General features: G+C 39.4%; 1 protein-coding gene across 1 annotated transcript in view; it reads right to left on the reverse strand.

Annotated features, from left to right (window-relative positions):
• Positions 1 to 14,107: 14,107 nt before the first annotated feature.
• The window catches only part of Acyp2 (acylphosphatase 2), a 170,669-nt gene continuing 162,093 nt past the window's right edge, over positions 14,108 to 22,683 (reverse strand). Inside the window, exon 4 of the mRNA XM_052199226.1 lies at positions 14,108 to 15,666. Coding sequence (XP_052055186.1) covers positions 15,552 to 15,666 — 115 coding nt within the window. The 3' untranslated portion in view covers positions 14,108 to 15,551. The remainder of the gene's footprint in view (positions 15,667 to 22,683) is intronic.

Below are 22,683 nucleotides of genomic sequence, written 5' to 3' on the forward strand. Positions count from 1 at the left end.
AGATGTTCAGGATTGAGAGTTCTTCTTGGTGTATTTTTCCTTTGACCATCAAGTAGTGTCCCTGAGAGTCTCTTTTGATGACTTTAGGTTGAAAGTCAATTTTATCTGATATTAGAATGGCTACTCCAGCTTGTTTCCTGAAAACATTTGCTTGTAAAATTGTCTTCCAGCCTTTTACTCTAAGGTAGTGCTTGTCTTTGACACTGAGATGTATTTCCTGTATGCAGCAAAATGTAGGGTCCTGTTTACGAATCCATTCAGTTAGTCTATGTCTTTTTATTGGGGCATTGAGCCCATTGATGTTAAGAGATATTAAGGAATAGTGATTATTACTTCCTGTCATTTTTGATGTTAGTTTTTAAATTTGATTGGTTATCTTCTTTTGGGTTTGATGAAAGAAGGTTACTATCTTGCTTTTTCCAAGGTGAAGTTTCCCTCCTTGTATTGGTGTTTTCCTCCTATTATCCTTTGTAGGGCTGGGTTTGTGGAAAGATATTAGGTAAACTTTGTTTTGTCATAGAATATCTTAGTTTCTCCATCTATAGTGATTGAGAGTTTTGCTGCGTATAGTAGTTTTGGCTGCCATTTGTGTTCTCTTAGAGTCTGCATGAGATCTGCCCAGATCTCCTAGCTTTCATAGTCTCAAGTGAGAAGTCTGGTGTGATTCTGATAGGTCTTCCTTTATATGTTACTTGGCCTTTTTCTCTTACTGCCCTTAATATTCTTTCTTTGTTTAGTACATTTGGTGTTTTGATTATTATGTGACGGGAGGTTCTGGTCCAGTCTGTTTGGAGTTCTGTAGGCTTCTTGTATATTCATGGGCATCTCTCTCTTTAGGTTAGGGAAGTTTTCTTCCATAATTTTATTGAAGATATTTGCTGGCCCTTTAAGGTGTAAATCTTCACTCTCTTCTATGCCTATAATCCTTAGGTTTGGTCTTCTCATTGTGTCCTGGATTTCCTGGATGTTTTGGGTTACAAGCTTTTTGCATTTTGCATTTTCTTTAACTGTTGAGTCCATGGTTTCTATAATATCTTCAGAATCTTAGATTGTTCCTTCTATCTCTTGTAGTCTGTTGTTGATATTTGCATCTATGTCCCCTGATTTCTTCCCAAGGTTTTCTATCTCCAAAGTTGTCTCCCTTTGAGTTTTCTTAGTTGTTTCTACTTCTGATTTTGGATCCTGGATGGTTTTGCTTAGCTCCTTCACTAGCTTGTTTGTGTTTTCCTGTAATTCTTTAAGAGATTTTTGTGTTTCCTCTTTCATGACCTCAGCCTGTTGACCAAAGTTCTCCTGTATTTCTTTAAGTGATTTTTGTGTTTCCTTCTTATTGGCTTTTGTAGTCTCCTGAATTTCTTTCAATGATTTTTGTGTTTCCCTTGTAAGGGCTTCTAACTTTTGATCCATTTTCTTCTGAATTTCTTTAAGTATGTCCTTCATGTGTTCCTGTACCAGTTTCATGACCAGTGATTTTAAATCCAAGTCTTGTTTTTCTGGTGTGATGGTGTATCCAGGACACGCTGTTAATGGAGAATTGGGATCAGATGCTGCCATATTGTCTTGATTTCTGTTAGTGATGTTCCTGCCATCTAGTTCTCACTGGTCTTGTTGTCAATGCTGAATTCACCAGTGCAAGCTGCCTCTTTCCAGTTGGCCTCTGGTGCACAGCTGACCTCCTGCACTGCCTGGAAACAGGGTGCTGTGGCCCAGGCTGTTCCAGAACCAGAGGCAGAGACCTGAAGGCTCCTGCCAGAGGCCTCAGGACTGGATCCTCTTCTTTGCAGGGTCGGACTCATCAGAGCATACTGACTCCTCCCAGCCGGCCTCCCAGTTGCACAGTTGGTCTCTTGCAGGGCCTGGAGATGTGGTGCTGTAGCCCAGGCTTTTCTGGATCCCGAAGCAGAGATCTGAAGGCTCCTGCAAGAGGTCTCAGGACTGGAACCTAAGCTCTGTGGGGCTGGACCCACAGGAGCAAGCTGTGTCCTCCCAGCCTGCCTCCGGGTGCATAGCAGGCCTCTTTCATTTCCTGGAGACCGAGTGCTGTGGCTCAGGCTGTTCAGATCCCGAAGCAGAGACCTTAAGGCTCCTGCCCGGGTCCTGATGAACTCACCAGAGCACACTGACTCCTCTCAGCCGGCCTCTCGGGTGCCCCTCTGGCCTCTTGCAGGGCCTGGAGATGTGGTGTTGTAGCTCAGGCTGTTCTGGATCCCAAAGCAGAGACCTGAAGGCTCCTGCCAGAGGTCTCAGGACTAGAACCTAAGCTCTGTGGGGCTGGACCCACAGGAGCAAGCTCTGTCCTCTTAGCCTGCCTCCGGGTGCACTGCAGGCCTCTTGCAATTCCTGGAGACCTAGTGCTGTGGCCCAGGCTGTTCAAATCCTGAAGCAGAGACCTGCAGGCTCCTGCCCGGGGCCTGCTGGACTCACCAGAGCACACTGAATCCTCCCAGCCAGCCTCCAGGGAGGTTTTTTATGTTTTGAATTTTCTTTGACAGTTGTGTCAATTTCTTCTATGGTATATTCTACACCTGAGATTCTCTCTTCTATGTCTTGTATTCTGTTGGTGATACTTACATCTGTAGTTCCTGACCTCTTTCCTAGGTTTTCCATTTCTAGGTTTGACTCCATTTGTGTCTTCTTTATTGTTTCTACTTCCACTTTTAGGTTTTTGATCACTTTATTCAATTCCCTCACTTGTTACCTGGGTTTTCCTGTATTTCTTTCAGTGAGTTATTGATATCCTCCCTAAAGGACTCTATTATCTTCATGAGATAGGATTTTAGGACAAATTCCTGATTTTCAGGTGCGTTGAAATATTCAGGGCTTGCTGTGGTTGGAGAACTGTGTTCTGATGCTGCCCTTGTATATTGGCTTCTTTTGCTTATGGTCTTGTGCTTGCTCTTCACCATCTGGATATCCTTGGTGTTTGTTGGTCTGGGTGACTGTCTGAAGATGTCCTCTTTTGTCCCTGGGTTGCTTCAGTTCTCTGGGTAGGCCTGCAGCCTTGGCTGTATGGGACCATCTGTGGGGCCTTCCAACTGGAGCCCCTTGAATGGGGCAGAGAAGCTGCTGATCTGTTGCCCTCACTGCAGTAGCTCTCCTTGGAGGCCTTTGCACTGTTGGGTCTTCAGTGGAGCAGTCAAGTTGTTGTCCAACTGTTTTGCAGCTGATCTTCAACTGCTGAGTGCAGTGGATCCTCAAGTGCCCTGAGTGCAGCTGGTCCTCAACTGCTCTGAGTGCAGCTGGTCCTCAACTGCTCTGAGTGCAGCTGGTCCTCAACTGCTCTGAGTGCAGCTGGTCCTCAACTGCTCTGAGTGCAGTGGGTCCTCTAGACTGGGTAAGGATACTGTGTCTTCATGGAGCAGAACATCTAGGAGTCTGCCCCCACAGAAGGAACCAGGCAGAAGGGGCAGAGGGGAGTGGTCTTTGGGAGGGGGAATTTGGTGGGTGATGGGTCCTGGTTCCACCAGTCTCCCAGCATCAGCTGTGTGACTCTGGAGGTGCTTGAAGGGGATTCTTACCAACTGCTCTGAGTGTAGCAGGTTCTCTGAGATGAGTCAGGATATTGTGTCTTCAAGGGAGCAGAACCATATATTTATATTTTAATTTCAAAAATTATCAGAACTTGATTTTATTCTCAATCACAAGCCATAGCAAAAATTATGGTTCAATCTGTTGGTTGACATTTTGTCCTTTTGACAGTGTCCTTTGCCTTACAGAAACTTTGTAGTTTTATGAGGTCCCATTTGTCAATTCTTGATCTTAGAGTATAAGCTATTGGTGTTCTATTCAGGAACTTTTCCCCTGTGCCCATGTCCTCAAGGGTCTTCCCCAGTTTCTTTTCTATTAGTTTCAGTGTGTCAGGTTTTATGTGGAGGTCCTTGATCCATTTGGTGTTGAGCTTAGTACAAGGAGATAAGAATGGATCGATTCGTATTCTTCTGCATGCTGACCTCCAATTGAACCAGCACCATTTGTTGAAAAGGCTATCTTTTTTCCACAGGATGTTTTCGGCTCCTTTGTCGAAGATCAAGTGACCATAGATGTGTGGGTTCATTTCTGGGTCTTCAATCCTATTCCATTGATCTGCTTGCCTGACATTGTACCAATACCATGCAGTTTTTATCACTATTGCTCTGTAGTAAAGTTTGAATTCTGGGATACTGAATCCCCCTGAAGTTCTTTTACTGTTGAGAATAGTTTTAGCTATCCTGGGTTTTTTGTTATTCCAGATGAATTTGAGAATTCCTCTTTCTAGCTCTATGGATCTTCACCAACCCTAAATATGACAGAGGGCTAATATCTAATATATACAAAGAACTCAAGAAGGTAGAAACCCAGAGAACCAAATAACCCCATTAAAAAATGCGGTACGGAGCTAAACAAAGAATTTTCACATGAAGAACTTCGGAGAGCTGAGAAACACCTTAAGAAATGTTCAACATCATTAATCATTAGGGAAATGTAAATCAAAACAACCCTGAGATTTCACCTCACACCAGTCAGAATGGCTAAAGTCAAAAACTCAGGAGACAGCAGGTGTTGGCAAGGATGTGGAGAAACAGGAACACTCCTCCACTGCTGGTGGGATTGCAAGATGGTACAACCACTTTGGAAATCAGTCTGGCGGTTCCTCAGAAAACTGGGCATGACACTTCCTGAGGACCCGGTTATACCACTCCTTGGCATATATCCAGAGGATTCTTCAGCATGCAATAAGGACACATGCTCCACTATGTTCAAAGCAGCCCTATTTGTAGTAGCCAGAAGCTGGAAAGAACCCAGGTGTCCTTCAATGGAGGAATGGATACAAAAAATGTGATATATTTACACAATGGAGTACTATTCAGCCATTAGAAACAATGAATTCATGAAATTCTTAGGCAAATGGATGGAGCTGGAGAACATCATACTAAGTGAGGTAACCCAGTCTCAAAAGATCAATCATGGTATGCACTCACTGATATGTGGATATTAGCCCAGAAACTTGAATACCCAAGACATAATCCATATATTAAATGATGTCAAAAAAGAATGGAGGAGTGGCCCCTGGTTCTGGAAAGATTCAGTGCAAGAGTATAGGGGAATTCCAGAACAGGGAAGCGGGAAGGGGTAGATGGAGGAACAGGGGGAGTGAAGAGGGCTTATAGGACTTGCGGGGAGTGGGGACCCAGAAAAGGGAAAATCATTTGAAATGTAAATTAAAAATATATATATAAAAAAAGAGAAATGGACAGGAAAAAAAAAGTATGGTTCAGTGGTAGAGAACTTACCTAGCATGCACATGGAATAAAACAAACAGAAAAATCAACATTCCTCATGAAGATCTGTGAGTTAATTAATGAAAAGTTACCTTCTATCCAGGATTCTAAATATTAGGAATTACTATGACTTTTAAAAACATTTAAATTAACATTTAAAATATTTAAAAATTAGCCACTAATTATATATTTGTATTTCTTCTTGCATAATTTCCAGCTTTGTTAAAATAAAAACAAAAATAAGAGAACAGAAAAATAACCTTGGGGACATGAGTCTTTATGGTGGCTACCACAAGACATAAGTATTTGTTGGCAAATTGCTTTTTGTATTGCATGCATGTTCATGATGAAAATGACTATGGTTGAATTTACATACCATGGCAGTCTGACAGAAGCAAAACTCAGAAAACACCTACATTACTAAGCCTGGTGTCTGGAGGTTAAGACTTTTCAAAACTGACTTTAATTATGGTTCTTTAATGTTTGAACCTCCATTTTAGCCAACCCACTACCAGAGGTAGGGGAAAAGAAATGTTAATAGGAAACAGGGATTGTGGACCTGATTTGAAATAGTTTTAGGGGGGGTGATTCCAATCTTTCTTTTTTGGGGGTGTGTGTGAGTCTTTCAATTTCTTAAAAGATATTTTAACATAGGTTTTAAATACAGGAGGTAGGAGTAAGAAAGACTAAGTTATACCTAAGTGTGGGGTATGGGATGCTCTAGGGAGGGTATATATATATATATATATATATATATATATATATATATATATATATATATATATATAAATATGTATATACATATATATATGTATATAAATATATAAATATATAAAGTAGAAATTAAGCATTGGTAACTATGTACCATTTTTTATACAAAATTATATAAAAATCATGTATGTATAATTTTTGATTCTCAATTGGTAAGAAGTTTCCTTATCCAAATTCCTGGATGAGAGCTCCTTATCTTTCCATTGTACCTATGATTTCCCACATTCCTACCATCTATTCCTATTCTCTTTCTTTTTCTTTTTTTAATTGAAAGAGGAAGTAGAAACATTTTATGATAAAATTGAAGATTTACATGGAAAATATTTCTGAAAAATTGAAAAATATAAAGAAAAACATGTTAAAATTGACAATTTTCATGGAAAGTTAAAGAGTAAAATGATAGACATAAAGAACATTGCTAAATTAATTGAAAAAGGAAGTAGAAACATTTTATGACAGAATTGAGGATTTTTGTGGAATTGTCAGCAGTCCAGTACACTAGCAAAACACCAAACAGGAATCAGCTGTGGCAGTCCTGTATACTCAGCCAGCATGAACTCAGTAGCAGCAGCTTGATCCAGAAGAAACCAAGAAGCTCCGCTGATTCTCACAAGTCCACAGAAGTGGCAAGAAGTAGCCAGAATACCGCTAAAAGTTCTCTGGTGTGTTTCTCTCCACGAAGTCATGGCAAACAATGCAAGAGTATTGTCCTTGAAGACCAGCAACAGGGAAACCCAATAATGACGAGTAAATTGTGGCAAGGGGAAAAAATGCAAGAATTTCTGTTGAGTTATATTTATACTCTTACCAAACATCATATGCTCTTTCACCAGGCAGCTTCCAGAACACCACGTGTCCGTTCTCATAAAAACATTCTCTCATGTGTCTGCTTCAGCAAAACATCCTCTCATGAGACAATTTTCAGAAAAATATCAAATGACACAAGTGGGTCTCCAAAAAAAACAGAAATTCTCACTTCAGATGTCTTTGGTGTTTTGGTTTTGTTTGCCTCTCTGAAGTACTGGAGATGGGGTTCAGGCCCACACATGCTGAGCAAGTGTTCTACCTGAGCTGCATCCCTCGGCCCAGGCTTGGCTTACAAAATGTCAGGTATAGTCCTAACATGTGGATAGGACAAGAGATGATGTTGCTCTGGTAAACCCTGATTAAAATCAGCCCAGGGACAAAGTATCAGCCTGTACACATCTTTGGCACAGGACTTCTGTAGATTCCTCTTATCACCCCTGTGTGTCCCCTGGCTCACCTGCATTGTAAATATGTAACTTCTGGACTCTGCAGCTGAGGATCCCAGGACATCGCTAACTAGTCACAGGCTGGGCCAAGAATGCAAGTCTCATGACTAAGTTGATCTCTGCATTTAGTTCACTGAATGAGTCCCAGTTATGAGGAATATTCCTTTTTACAGAGAAGTGAACATCTTTGATACAGGTATCTGCAGTCATGGGAAACTTAAAATTACACCATATTGGCCACACATATACTTCCAAAAATAATCATATGGTACATCAAGTAATAAAACAAAGCAGGATATAGGTTTAGAAAGGAGAGCAAGGGGATGCATGGAAAGGTTTAGAGTGAGGAAAGAGGGACATGATGTAATTAGTGTCAAAAATAAAATAATTTTTAAAAGTCATAATGGTCAGCAGATTCCAACAAAGTCAAATTAATGGACATTATTGCCTGTTTCTCCACTCTAGCTAATCCCCTCCTTTGCTGTGTATCTGTCTAGCTACAAGGTCCTCCTCTGATTTTGAGACCCAATGTTAGATGAACCTTGAGTTTATCTAAACCCTTATGATTTGGCACCCAATGCCCATAATAGAAGCAGCATAGAACTTTCTTCCTCTGCTCTTAGTTATTGCCTGTTAGGTAAGATCCACTCTTTACCATCTGTCCTCCTGTTAACAAGGTCCTACTGAGCTTCCCTTGTTTTACGTATTTGAGTGTTCTGTCTATGTCCATGGAACTGAAGTTACATAAGGTTGTGAGTTGTCATGTGTGGGCTGAGAGCTGAAACTAGATCTTCTGCAAGAGTACTACGTGCTGAGCTAGTGCTATGGCTGCAGCCTATTGACTGAGTATTTCTTAAAAGTAGGAACTTTTATATAAATATGAAAGCATTTTAATTCTCCTGTCAGTAAAAATGCTTGGGATTCTGGTTGCTTAAGGGACAGAGAGTGTGGATATGAGGAGTGTTTAGGCACCAGTTGACATTCACTGAATAAGCATCTTTCCCTTAGAACTTTTTTTAAATGTCTAATTCTGGCAAAACCTTTCTTATTATAATATTTAAATATTGTGTATATGTGCCCTCCCCAGACTTAAGCAGTTTTTTTCCCAGCCCTGAGCAGGCTGAATAGACCTTAAGAGCTTGCCAGAATGGACCTTAACGACCTACATGGCATCATCCACTTTGGTTGCACATGCAACTTCCTATAGGAATTTAGAAGAATAGACTGCCCACTGAGCTTGTTTTGCTACATTATACAACTGAAACAAAAGATGGGTTTTGTGGTTTTCCCTTTATAAGCTTGAGCTGCAGAATTAAACTTTGAGCCTTGATCAGAACCTCGTCCTGGCTTCATCTTTCACATCCCATCCTTTGTCCTTTTCATTTCCAGCCCCCCTTTCAGGTAAACCCAGTTCTTCATGGCTTCTGGATGGCTACATATACAAATTAAAAACCCTCATGGATGTTCAGTATGAAATTTGACAAATTAGAATTTAAGGTGTGTTATTTGATTTCACATTTGCATATTGCTTTATTCTATTTATCTTGCTTCTACCCATTTATATACACCTATTTATCAATCATTACCTACAACATTTCTACCCACTAATAGAGGATATTAATAGGTAAATCAATAGTATGGTGTACTTTGTGAAGATGGAAGATTGTTTCCACAAAATGTAATTTTTTAAAGAGTTAAGAGAACTGCTAAAGGATATAAATAAAAAGTCATGTATCATTGTCACATTTGATCATAGATACATATTAAAATTTGACAAGAACTTCAAGCCTTTGAAGAAAGAAATAGAAGATCTCAGAAGATGGAAAGATCTCCCATGCTCATGGATTGGCAGGATTAATATAGTAAAAATGGCCATCTTGCTGAAAGCAATCTACAGATTCAATGCAATCCCTATCAAAATTCCAAATCAATTCCTAGATCTAGAAAGAGCAATTCTCAAATTCATCTGGGATAACAAAAAACCCAGGATAGCAAAAACTATTCTCCACAACAAAAGACCTTCTGGGGAAATCACCATCCCTGACCTCAAGCTCTACTACACAGCAATAGTGATAGAAACAGTTTGGTATTGGTACAGACACAAGCAGGAAGACCAATGGAATAGAATTGCAGACCCAGAAAAGAATCTGCACACTTGTACAAAGTTCAAGTCCAAATGGATCAAGGAATTCACATATAACAAGACACACTGAAGATTATAGAGAAGTGGGAAGAACCTTGAACACATGGGCACGGGGAAAATTTCCTGAATAGAACACCAATGCCTTATGCTCTAAGAAAAAGAATCAACAAATGGGACCTCATAAAACTGCAAATCTTCTGTAAGGCAAAGGACACTGTCAATAAGACAAAACAACAACCAACAATTTGGGAAAAGATCTTTACCAATCCTACATCCGATGGAGGGTTAATATCCAATGTATGCAAAGAACTCAGGAAGTTAGACACCAGAGAGTCAAATAACCTTATTAAAAATGGGGTACAGAGCTATACAGGGAATTCTCAACTGAGGAAACTTGAATGGCTCTGAAGCACCTAAAGAAATGTTCAACGTTCTTAATTATCAGGGTAATGCAAATCAAAACAACACTGAGATTCCACCTCACACCAGTCAGAATGGCTAAGATGAAAAACTCAGGGGACAGCAGATGCTGGGAGGATGTGGAGAAAGAGGAACACTTCCCCATTGTTGGTATAATTGCAAGCTGGAAAACCACTCTGGAAATCAGTTTGGCAGTTCCTCATCAAATTAGACATAGCACTACCCAGGGACCCAGCCCAGAAGATGCTCCAACATGTAATAAATACACATGTTCCACTATGTTCATAGCAGCCTTATTTATAATAGCAAGAAGCTGGAAGGAATCCAGATGTCCTTCAATGGAGGAATGGATACAGAAACTGTGGTATATATACACAATGGAGTACTATTCAGTTATTAAAAACAATGAATTCATGAAATTCTTAGGCAAATGGATGGAACTAGAAAATGTCATCCTGAGTGATGTAACCCAATCACAAAAGAACACACATGGTATGCACTCACTAATAAGCGGATGCTAGCCCAAAAGCTCAAAATAAACAAATTACAAATCACAGACCACAAGAAGCTCAAGAAGGAGGACTGAAGTGGGGGTACTTTAGTTTCTCTGATAAAGAGAACAAAATACTCACAGGAGCAATAATGGAGACAAAGTGTGGAGCAGAGACTGAAGGAAAGGCCACCCAGAGACTGCCCTACCTGGAGATTCATCCTATAAACAGTCATCAAACCCTGACAGTAGTATGGATGTCAAGAAGTGTATAACGAAAGGAGCCTGTTATGGTTGTCTCTGGAGGGGCCTTGCCAGAGTCTTACACACGCAGAGGCAGATGCTAGCAGCCAACCATTGAACTGGGTATGGAGTCCCCAATGGAGGAGTTGGAGGCCAGACTGGAGGAGCTGAAGGAGTTTACAGCCCCATGGGAAGAACAATGATGTGGGCCACTCAGATACCCCAGGACTCCCAGGGACTAAAAAATCAACCAAGGGGTACACATAGTTCCAGCCTAAAGTGTATCAGAGGAATGCCTTGTCCAGCATCAGTGGGAAGAGAGGTCCTTGGTCCTGTGAAGGCTCAATAGATGTCCCAACAAAGGAAAATCAAGGAGGTGGGAGGTGGGAGTGGGTCGGGTGGAGGGGCATATACTTGAAGGCACGGGTGGGAGGAAGTGTTGGGAGTTTTCAGAGAGGGGGGAAACTGGGAAAACTTTTAGCATATGAAATGTAAATGAAGTTTATATTCAATAAAACAAACAAATAAAAACCTTCCTATGTATTCCAGCATTCCTAAAGAAGTACAGATCTTTATTCCAAACATGAAATGAAGATACATCTATCTTCCACTTTCTAAAGTAAATGGATCCTCAAGCTGTCTGCGAGCTGGGAAGTTGTCTGCTTTTCTTCATGTTTTGCATTCTTTCACAGAAGGAATACTCAAGATGCCCTAAGGTGAGAAAGCATTCAAGGTTGACTCTTCTTGTCTCGAGTGCATGCTGTGTAGATGCTCGGCAGTACTTTGGAGATAGCAATATTATTAGGGTTGGGAGTCCCTAATTGTGGCATGCCACTGATCCCCTCTGAGAGGTCACCATCCCCGCAGGTGCTTCAGGAAGAAAGGTGCAGGTATTTGTGACTGGGGAAAGGGCAGCCTCTTGGCCATTTCCAAAGTCTGAGATAATCCTTTGCTCCCTTAGATCTCAGCATTTCTGTTTCTCTTTTATCCAGTGAAGATCCAGCATGCATCTTCTCCATACCCATAATACAATGGGTGGATGTGGTTCCCTTAACTTATCTTAATGTTAGTTTCAAATAATAGGAATGTGTTTCTCAGAACACCAATAGCATACACTCTAAGATCAAGAATTGACAAATGGGACCTCATAAAATTACAAAGTTTCTGTAAGGCAAAGGACACCATCAAAAGGACAAATCGGCAACCAACAAATTTGGAAAAGATCTTCACCAATCCTACATCAGATAGAGGGCTAATATCCAATATATATAAAGAACCCAAGAAGTTATACTCCAGAAAACCAAACAACCCTATTAAAAAATGGGGTACAGAGTTAAACAAAGAATTCTCACCTGAAGAAATTCGGATGGTGGAGAAACATCTTAAAAAATGCTCAACTTCATTAGTCATTACGGAAATGCAAATCAAAACAACCCTGAGATTTCACCTTACACCAGTCAGAATGGCTAAGATTAAAAATTCAGGAGACAGCAGGTGTTGGCAAGGATGCGGAGAAAGAGGAACACTCCTCCACTGCTGGTGGGGTTGCAAATTGGTACAACCACTCTGGAAATCAGTCTGGTGGTTCCTCCGAAAACTGGGCACCTCACTTCCAGAAGATCCTGCTATGCCATTCCTGGGCATATGCCCAGAGGATTCCCCACCATGTAATAAGGATACATGTTCTACTATGTTCATAGCAGCCCTATTTATAATTGCCAGATGCTGGAAAGAACCCAGGTATCCCTCAACAGAAGAGTGGATGCAAAAAATGTGGTATATCTACACAATGGAGTACTATTCAGCCATTAGAAACAATGAATTCATGAAATTCTTAGGCAAATGGATGGAGCTAGAGAACATCATACTAAGTGAGGTAACCCAGACTCAAGAGATGAATCATGGTATGCACTCAGTAATAAGTGGATATTAACCTAGAAAACTGGAATACCCAAAACATAATCCACACATCAAATGAGATACAAGAAGAAAGGAGGAGTGGCCCCTGGTTCTGGAAAGACTCAGTGAAGCAGTATAGAGCAAAATTAGAACAGGAAGTGGGAAGGGGTGGGTGGGAGGACAGGGGGAGGGAAGGGGACTGATGGGACTTTCGGGGAGTGGGGGTCCAGAAAAGGGGAAAAGGGGAAATCATTTGAAATGTAAATAAATATATCAATAAATTTTAAAAAAAAGGAATGTGTTTCTTTTCTTTAAGGTTATATGGAAGGTCATTTTCCAACATTGCACTGTTATATGTCTATGTGATAATGTTATTATAACCCCCAAGTAAACTTTTCAAGCTAACAAACACCCCATGTTTACCTCCTTTTCTCAGTTCATACCATGTGGCATAGACAAGAGGCCTGGATATAGACTTGTAGGTACAGATCATGCCTTGGGCTATATATAGCAGTGGGATTTGCTTCACAGATAGGATGGTAGTTCTTTCTGTATGTCTTTCTCTTTTCTTGTTTTAAAAGTGAAATGGAAGTTTATTTTATTTTTAAATTTATTCTTCTACAATACATTATATCCCAATCAGTTTTCCCTCCCTCCACTCCTTGCAGTGCCCCCTCCACCTACTGTCTTCCCTAGATCTACTCCTCTTCCTTTCTCTTCAGAAAAGAACAAGCCTCTCAGGGATATTAACTGAGTATGGTATAACAAGTTATGGTGAGACTAGGCACAAATTCTCATATCAAGGCTGGATGAGGCAACCAGTAGGAAGAAGTGTCCCAAGAACAAAAAAGGAGTCAGAGACACTTCCCACTCTCACTGTTAGCAGTCTCCTGAGAACACCAAGCTACAAAACAATGACATATGCAGAGGACCTAACATAGATCCACACAGGCTCCATGATTGCCGCTTTAGTCTCTGTGAGCCCCTTTGAGCCCTGCAGAGTTGATTCTGTAGATCTTGTTCTCCTGTTGTCCTTGACCCCACTGACTCCTACAATCCTTCCTCCTGCTATTCTTTGGGATCCCCCGGCTCTGCCTAGTGTTTGGCTGCAGGTCTCTGTATCTGCTCTCATCTGTTCTAGATGAAATTCTTCTGATGACAATTGGGATAGGCTCAGACCTATGAATATAGCAGAATATCATTAGGAATTATTTCATTGCGTTTTTTTCCCTTCCTGTCAGTTGTGTTTTGTTCTATCTTGGGTCTCTGGTCTCTGCAGCCTCTGGTTCCTAGCAATCCATGGAGTATCCAGCATAGGCTCCCACTCACTGCTAGTGGGGGCCTCAAGTTGTAGCAGTCATTGGTTGGACACTCTCCCAACTTCTATGCTACCACTTCCATCTTCTGAAACCAGGCAAGGTTTTTACTGGTGGGAGTGGTGCATCAACCCAACCATGAAAGCTTCGATCTAAAATCTGTCATGCCTGCAAGATGTTCTAGGATGGTCATTTTCAACTTGCATTCCCAAGGGATTTGATGTAGATCAAAATACAAGGAAGGAGAGACTAAATATGAGGAACCTCTCCATTCCAGTTCAGTTACACCAATTGTGCTAAAACAAAACAAAACATCCAACAACCAACTTCTTTTATTTATTCAGTTCTTCATAAAGCAGTGTTTTATTGGAGGGTTCCATTGTTATTAAAAATGCGAAAATCAGGTCTATGGTGATAAAGGTACTTGAAGCCTGGGACTCAAGGAAGCAACATACAAGATAAGAAAGAAATGACTTATGAAAAGTTGTCCTCTGACTTCTATGCATAAATCATGATGCATTTTTGTATTCACACATAACCGCACATGCATATACACAATAAAAGTAAATAAAATTTAAAATACAAATCTGTTGTGGATGGCACTGGTGCTGTTGTATTTTGATGTTAATTCCGCTTTTCCAGGAGAGGCTGTCTGCAAATACTCAGGTGACTTTTTGAGAACCATCCTCTAATGAATAAAAGACTCAATCACTAGGCCAGTAGGTGGGACTTCTGGGTTGGATAGGGGAAGAGAGGAAGAAGGAGAGAGATAGGGTCCTTTTGGACTGGAATAATGAGAGGGCAAGATGTAGCTACTAGTGTCTCTCTACTTATGGCAAATCCACTAGGATTCACTGCCAGAGGATTTAGGTTTAATATGGCTTACAAGATTAGGATACTAGTTGTTGCACCCAGCAATATTCAATATTATAGTTCAATATTATAATTCAATATTATAATTCAATATTATAATTTAATATTTAATATTATAATTCCATGGTATAGAAATGAACCTTCTCTTCAATACTATGTAGCCTGGTTATCATTTGAAGATCCCCAAATGATAGTTCAAGTTTAGGTGATTTATTTAGACTCTCAGTGCTTTTAGTCATTGGGTAATAACTGAAGGGAGTAGATTAAAAGTTTCAAAGCTTGCTCTACTGAAACTAGCTCTTCTACCTGCCGTCACCAAGCTTGCCTATCCAGACCACAAAACAATGAAGTCCAGGATACAAAATAAGTCCAAATTTGTACTGAATCAGGTTTGAGTGTAAGCAGAATTTTACATACTCTCAATTGCTATTACTTTCCAATTATGTTGATCATCACACAAATTTATTTTAACTATTTTAAAGACTGATCACTCAACTTTAATAGTAAATTATTATTCAGAGGACATTAAAAGTCAGCCCATTAGGCAACATTACCCAAAGATAATTTTAGACAATTTTATTTTATGTCTAGCCAAATAACATATATAATGTAATATAAACAACATATATACTGTAATGTTTTCTGAAATGAATGACTCCATAAGACATGCACTTGAATGTTCATATCAGATAAATTATAATGACATTTTCTTTTATAATATTTAATTTATGCTTGCTAAAACATAGGTGAGTAAATTTTTTCAGCTGCAGACATTTCAGTAATGTATAATTCAAGAACAGAAACTTTCCATTTTTAACTCTCCTACTATTATACACCTAAGAATGTTTTCTATAATATAAGCATTGCAATTGATATTTTCTTCAACTAATATTTAATACTAAAATCAGAGTATTCCAGTTTAGATATTGTTTTTTCATTAGAAAATTCCGCCCGGTCGATGTGAGAACTAGGACTCCCAACCTTGCTCAGCCAGGACTTCCTATAAACAGAAACAAATAGAAATGAGTATATATAGTACACAGAGTTACTAAAATATGCCATAAGGAAGGTAACATTTGCGATGTAACTTTTGTATAAAATATGTTTTATAAATTGGCTAACATGTTGATGAAAATGTCATAATGAAATACATTATGCAATATACCAAACTTAATTAAAATAAGCAAATACATGTGCTTACATTGTATATGCTGCTCTCAGAATATAATATTAATAGTGTAATACATAGTTACACATGAACAAAGAAAGGAAATAATTTAAGCAACTTAGTTCATATTAGAATTATTCTCCCTGCCCCCCCTGCAAACAACAATAAACAAAACCTACCAATCAATCAAACAAACAAACTCTTCAAGGTCATTATTACCTAGCTCTTAATTTTCAAAATATTTTAATAAAGTGGTCAGTAGTAAAAGAAATTCACCGTTCTTTTCATTACCAAGTATATAGTAGACTCATATGTGTGTGTATGTGTGTGTGCACGCACGTATGTATGTATGTGTTTATACACGTTATTTATATAAAGAACATTATGAAAAAAAGACATAATTTCTGTAAAACATCAAATAAAATTAGATGATCTGTCTTTCATATAAAATACTGTTCTTACCATATATATTAGCAAAGTTATTATACTGCATTAAATAATCTAATTGTTCTGAAAACATTTTTCTGCTTATTCAGAGAAGTTGTTAATCCTAGCTTATTAGCAATACCTATGATTTAATTTGTGCATTTGAGTAGTGTGGACACATGACCTGGTCCTCTGATCTTACAGTCTTTTCATTCTGCCTTCTGAGATACTCCTTGGGCCTTAGGTGTACAGATTGCGCTGTAGACATGTCATCTGGGGATGGGTTCTAAAGGTTAGCTTATGTAACCACCTTATTCTGCACCAGCTTTTACTATCAGGCTCTGAGTGGAGACACTAGCATCCAGACTGCCAGGCCTGTTGGAAGAAACCTGCTGATCTTGGGTTGGCTTGCCTTGGCTTTTTGAGGTCTCTTGTTTAAGTGCCTAGTCCTGGCCTTTCTGGGTAACTGGGCACAGAGGGACAGAGGGAATGTTGAAGCAGGAAATAAATTAAAAGAAAAAGGCACACAAGAGAGAGAGAGAAGGAAACATTACCCTTTGATAGACTCTTTAGAAACTCCAAAATCTAAGTAATAAAAATGGAAAAAAAAGTAAGTTGGAAAAATTTATTGACAGAATGATGTTACTTGATAGCCATGTGTCTTCTTCCACTGTGAGGTATTTTAAGTGCTTTGTGTAGAGGTTTTTTTAATGAAACTAGTTTTTGTTTCTTTTTATCTATCTTTATTTCTTTACCAAAGTCACATTGGCTTTAACAATGACACAGTAGCAACAGAAGTATTTTTATTATGGATGTATTTTTTACATGTTTGATGAGGATTATAGATGTTGTGAAAAGAATTTTTAGATCTTGCATGAATGACTTCTAAGCACCTTCAGGCTTTCTTTGCATTATGAATAAACAAAACACAGTGTTGGTAAATATCAAACGATCATGGAAAGAGCTCTTTATCTAATACATTATAATATAAAATAATGCTATGTATTTATAATAATTATTATTATTATGTGTACATGCATGGATGTGTGTATATATTTGTGTGTGTATGTGTATGTCTATGTATTTGTATATGTGTGTGATGTGTGTGTCTGTGTGTCTGTGTTACCATTCAGGCAGTCACCAAACACTGTAGTTTCTGTAATATTCTCTGTGGCAGATGGTGGACATTTAGCCATCAGATACAGCAAGTGCCATACATTCATGGCCTTGGCAGCAACAAAGTAGCCATCTGTGGCCTTTGGAAATAAGCTTAGGATACTATTGACTTCCAAGGGTCAGTGTGAAAGGGCCTTGCTATGTAATAGCATGTGTGTACTTGATGATGTGCCTCCTTGACACGAGCATGCATGCTCTAAGACAGACTCGGTCTTGTTATTAGATTGTGATGTTATTTCTAGATAATAACATTAAAGGAATGAGTGAATGGCTTTTTCAGATCTATAGATCTCATGCTTGATTGGATATTCTAGGTCCTCTACCATCCACATGCAGAAAGAAACCCTGAGTATTGACTCAAGTTTGATTTTTATATCACTTGAAGCAAAAGCCTTTAAAAAGTACTCTTTGAAAGCTAAAAAGAACTTTTGCCCATGGTATTCTTCTATGAAATAACACAAGTAATGGGCATTGCTGTCCTCTCAAAGGTTTCTGGAGGTCTTGGAACCTGATTAATGACACCCATCTAAGCCTGTGAAACAAGGTGATTCATTGCAATTGGTTCATTTATTTTTAACAGCTCCTCCCATTTTTGTTCATTTATTGTGAGTTTACACAGAACAGAAATAAACACAGTGATTGGCTTTACTTGGTGTCCAGACTGATTCTCACAACATAGCAAGGGAAGCAAGTTCATTCTGATCAGAGGATCACATCCAGGACTGTCAGGCAGGAACCTTCCAGTTTCAGTCTCCAGCTTGGGACCAACCTCTGCCACAGAGTGGCTTATCCAGGTGGTGCAGGGAGATAGCTGACCACCCAGGAGTCCAGAGAGGCCAGAGACCACAGGTAGGACTACCCCAGGTGCTCAGAGGAATCAGACCGAAACCCTGAGGACACAAGAGCCTAGGAGCAGCCTGGGACAGGAGTCTTCCGATTTCCATCCATCTGGAAGAGCTGAACCTGGACTACAGAGCTACAAACACAAAAACCACCACAAGAGAGCTGGTCTTTCAGGAGTACCTACATACCTGTGTGCACAGAGAGAATGGGTCTCCCAGGTGCACAGATACAGAGGCTTGCAGAACAGATAAGCCACAGTCAGAGACAACAAGACCACCTAACAGCAGAGACAAACAGATGGTAAAAGGCAAACAAGATTGTTAACAACAGAAACCAAGGCAACATAGCTCCATCCAAACCCAGTTATCCCACAACAATAAGTCCTGGATACCCCGACATACTGGAAAAGCAAGATTTGGATTGAAAATCGCATTACATGTTGCTGATAGAGGACTTCAAGAAGGACACAAATAATTACCTTAAAGAAATACAGGAGAACGTGGTCAACAGGTAGAAGCCCTTAAAGAGGAAACACAAAAATCCCTTAAAGAATTACAAGAAAACACAAACAAACAAGTGAAGGAAATGAACAAAACCATACAAGATCTAAAAATGGAAGTAAAAACAATAAAGAAATCACAAAGGGAGATAACTCTGAAGTTAGAAAACCTTGGAAAGAAATCAGTAGTCATAGATGCAAACATCAACAACAGAAAACAAGAGATAGAAGAAATAATCTCATGTGTTGAAGATTCCATCGAAAACATTGACTCAACAGTCAAAGAAAATGCAAAATGCAAAAAGTGTCTAACCCAAAATATCCAGGAAATCCAGGACACAATGAGAAGACCAAACCGAAGGATTATAAGTATTAAAGAGTTGGAAGGTTTACAAATTAAAGGGCCAGTAAATATCTTCAACAAAATTAGAGGAGAAAATTCTCCAATCTAAAGAAAAAGAAGCCCATGAACATATAAAAAGCCGACAGAACTCCAAACACACAGACCAGAACAGAAATACTTCCCATCACATAATAATTAAAATACTAAATTCACTAAACAAAGAAAGAATATTAAGAGCAGTAAGGGGAAAAGGTCAAGTAACATAAAGGCAGACCTGTCAGAATTATACCAGACGTCTTACCAGAGATGATGAAAGTGAGAAGATCCTAAGCAGATCTCGTGCAGACCCTAAGAGAACACAAATGCCAGCCCAGACTACTATACCCAGCCAAACTTCAGTTACCATAGATGGAGAAACCAAGATATTCCATAATAAAAACAAATTTACAGAATATCTTTCCACAAATCCAGTTCTACAAAGGATAATAGATGGAAAACGCCAACACAGGGAGGGAACTACACCCTAGAAAAAGCAAGAAAGTGATTTTCTTTCAACAAACCTAAAAGAAGATAATCACACAAACATAAAAATAACATAAAAAATAACAGGAAGCAGCAATCACTATTCCTTAATATCTCTTAACATCAATGCACTCAATTCCCCAATAAAAGGATAGAGACTGACAGACTGGATAAGTAAACAGGACCCAGCATTTTGTTGCATACAGGAAATGCACCTCAGACTCAAAGACAAACACTACTTCAGAGTAAAAGGCTGGAAAACAATTTTCCAAGGAAATGGTCATAGGAATCAAGATGGAGTGGCCATTTTAATAACAGATAAGATTGATTTTCAAACAAAAGTCATCAAAAAAGATGCAGAAGAACACGTCGAAACAATCATTCACCACGATCAATTAGGCTTCATCCCAGGGATTCAGGGATGGTTCAATGTACAGGAATCCATCAATGTAATCTACTACATAAACAAATTCAAAGAAAAAAATCACATGGTCAGTTCATTAGATGCTGAAAAAGCATTTTCAGCATCCTTTCTTGTTAAAAGTCTTGGAAATATCAGGAATTCAAGGCCCATACCTAAATGTAGTAAAAGCAATATACAGCAAATCAGTAGCCAACATCAAACTAAATGGAGAGAAACTTGACACAATCCCACTAAAATCAGAGACTAGACAAACCTGACCTCTCTCTCCATACCTATTCAATATATTCCTTGAAGTTCTATCTAGTGCAATTAGACAACAAAAGGAGGTCAATGGGATACAAATTGGAAAGGAAGAAATCAAACTATCACTATTTTCAGATGACATGATAGTATAGTTACGCAAATGAAAAGCTACACCAGAGAACTCCTACAGTTGATAAACAACTTTAGCAATGTGGCTGGATATAAAATTAACTCAAACAAATCAGCAGCCTTCCTATACTCAAAGGATAAACAGGCTGAGAAATAAATTAGGGAATCAACACTTTTGACAATAGTCACATACAATATAAAGTATCTTGGTGTGACTCTAACCAAACAAGTCAAAGATGTGTATGATAAGAACTTCAAGTCTCTGAAGAAAGAAATCGAGGAAGCCCTCAGAAGATTGAAAGTTCTCCCATGCTCATGGATTGGCAGGACTAATATAGTAAAAATTGCCATCTTGCCAAAAACAGTCTATAGATACAATTCAATCTCCATCAAAATTCCACCTCAATTCTTCATAGAGTTAGAAAGAGCAATTCTCAAGTTCATCTGGAATATCCAAAACCCCAGGATAGCTAAAACTATTCTCAACAATAAAAGAACTTCTGGAGGAATGAGTATCCTAGACCTCAAGCAGTACTACAGAGCAATAGTGTTAAAAACTGCATGGTATTTGTACAGTGACAGGCAGGTAAATCAATGGAATAGCATTGAAGACCCAGAAATAAACCCACACACCTATGGTCACTTGATCTTTTAAAAACCATCCAGTGGAAAAAAGATAGCCTTTGCAACAAATGGTGCTGATTCAACTGGTGATTAACATGCAGAAGAATGTAAATCAATCCATTCTTATCTCCTTGTACCAAGCTAAAGTCCAAGTGGATCAAGGACCTCCACATAAAACCAGACACACTGAAACTAATAGAAAAGAAAATGGGGAAGAGCCTCGAGCACATGGGCACAGGGGAAAGTTTCCTGAACAGAACAACAATAGCTTATGCTCTAGGATAAAGAATTGACAAATGGTACCTCATAAAATTACAAAGTTTTTATAAGGCAAAGGACACTGCCAATACGACAAAATGGCAACCACCAAACTGGGAAAAGATCTTTAGCCCTGCATCTGACAGAGGGCTAATATCCAATATATCCAAAGAACTCAAGAAGTTAGACTCCAGAGAGGCAAATAACCCTATTAAAAATGGGGTATAGAGCTAAACAAAGAATTTTCAATTGAGGCATATTGAATGGCTTAGACGCATCTAAAGAAATGTTCAACATCCTTAATCATCAGGGAAATTCAAATCAAAACCCTGAGATTTCACCTCACACCAGTTAGAATGGCTAAGGTAAAAAACTCAGGAGAAAGCAGTGCTGGCAAGGATGTGGAGAAAGAGGAACACTCCTCCACTGCTGGTTGGATTGCAAGCTGGTACAACCACTCTAGAAATCAGTTTGGCTGTTCCTCAGAAAATTGGACATAATACTACCAGAGGACCCCGCTCTACCACTCCTGGGCATATACCCAGAGGACTCTCCAGCATGTAATAAGGACATATACTCCACTCTGTTCATAGCAACCTTAAATATAATGTCCAGAAGGTGGAAAGAGACCAGATGTCCCTCAACAGAGGAATGGATACAGAAAATGTGGTACATTTACACAATGGAATACTACTCAGCTATTTAAAACAATACATTCATGAAAATTTTAGGCAAATGGTTGGAACTCCTGAATGAGGTAACCCAATCACAAAAGAACATACATGGTATGCACTTACTGATAAGTGGATATTAGCCCAGAAGCTTGGAATACCCAACATACAATTCACAGAGTAAATGAAACTCAAGAAGAAGGAAGAACAAAGTATGGATACTCTAGTCCTTCTTAGAAGGGGGAACAAAATACCCACAGGAAGAGACACAGAGACAAAGTGTGGAACAGAGTCTAAGGGAAAGACCATCCAGAGACTACTGCACCTAGTGATCCATCCCATATACAGTTACAAAACCCAGACACTATTATGGATGCCAACAAGTGCTTGCTGACTGGAGCCTGATATAGCTGTCACCTGGGAGGCTCCGCCAGTGAATGACAAATACAGAGGGGGACACTCTCAGTCAACCATTGAACAGAGCACAGGGTCCCCAATGGAGGAGCTAGAGAAAGGACTCAAGGAGCTGAAGGGGTTTGCAGCGCCATAGGAAGAACAACAATAAGAGCCACCCAGGACTCCCAGAGCTCCCAGGGACAAAACCATCAACCAGAGAGTACACAAGGAGGGACCCATGGCTCCAGATGCATATGTAGCAGAGGATAGCCTTTTAGGACATGCGAGGGAGGAG

The sequence above is a fragment of the Apodemus sylvaticus genome, chromosome 11 (genome assembly GCF_947179515.1).
Source record: "Apodemus sylvaticus chromosome 11, mApoSyl1.1, whole genome shotgun sequence".
NCBI classification, from domain to species: domain Eukaryota; kingdom Metazoa; phylum Chordata; class Mammalia; order Rodentia; family Muridae; genus Apodemus; species Apodemus sylvaticus.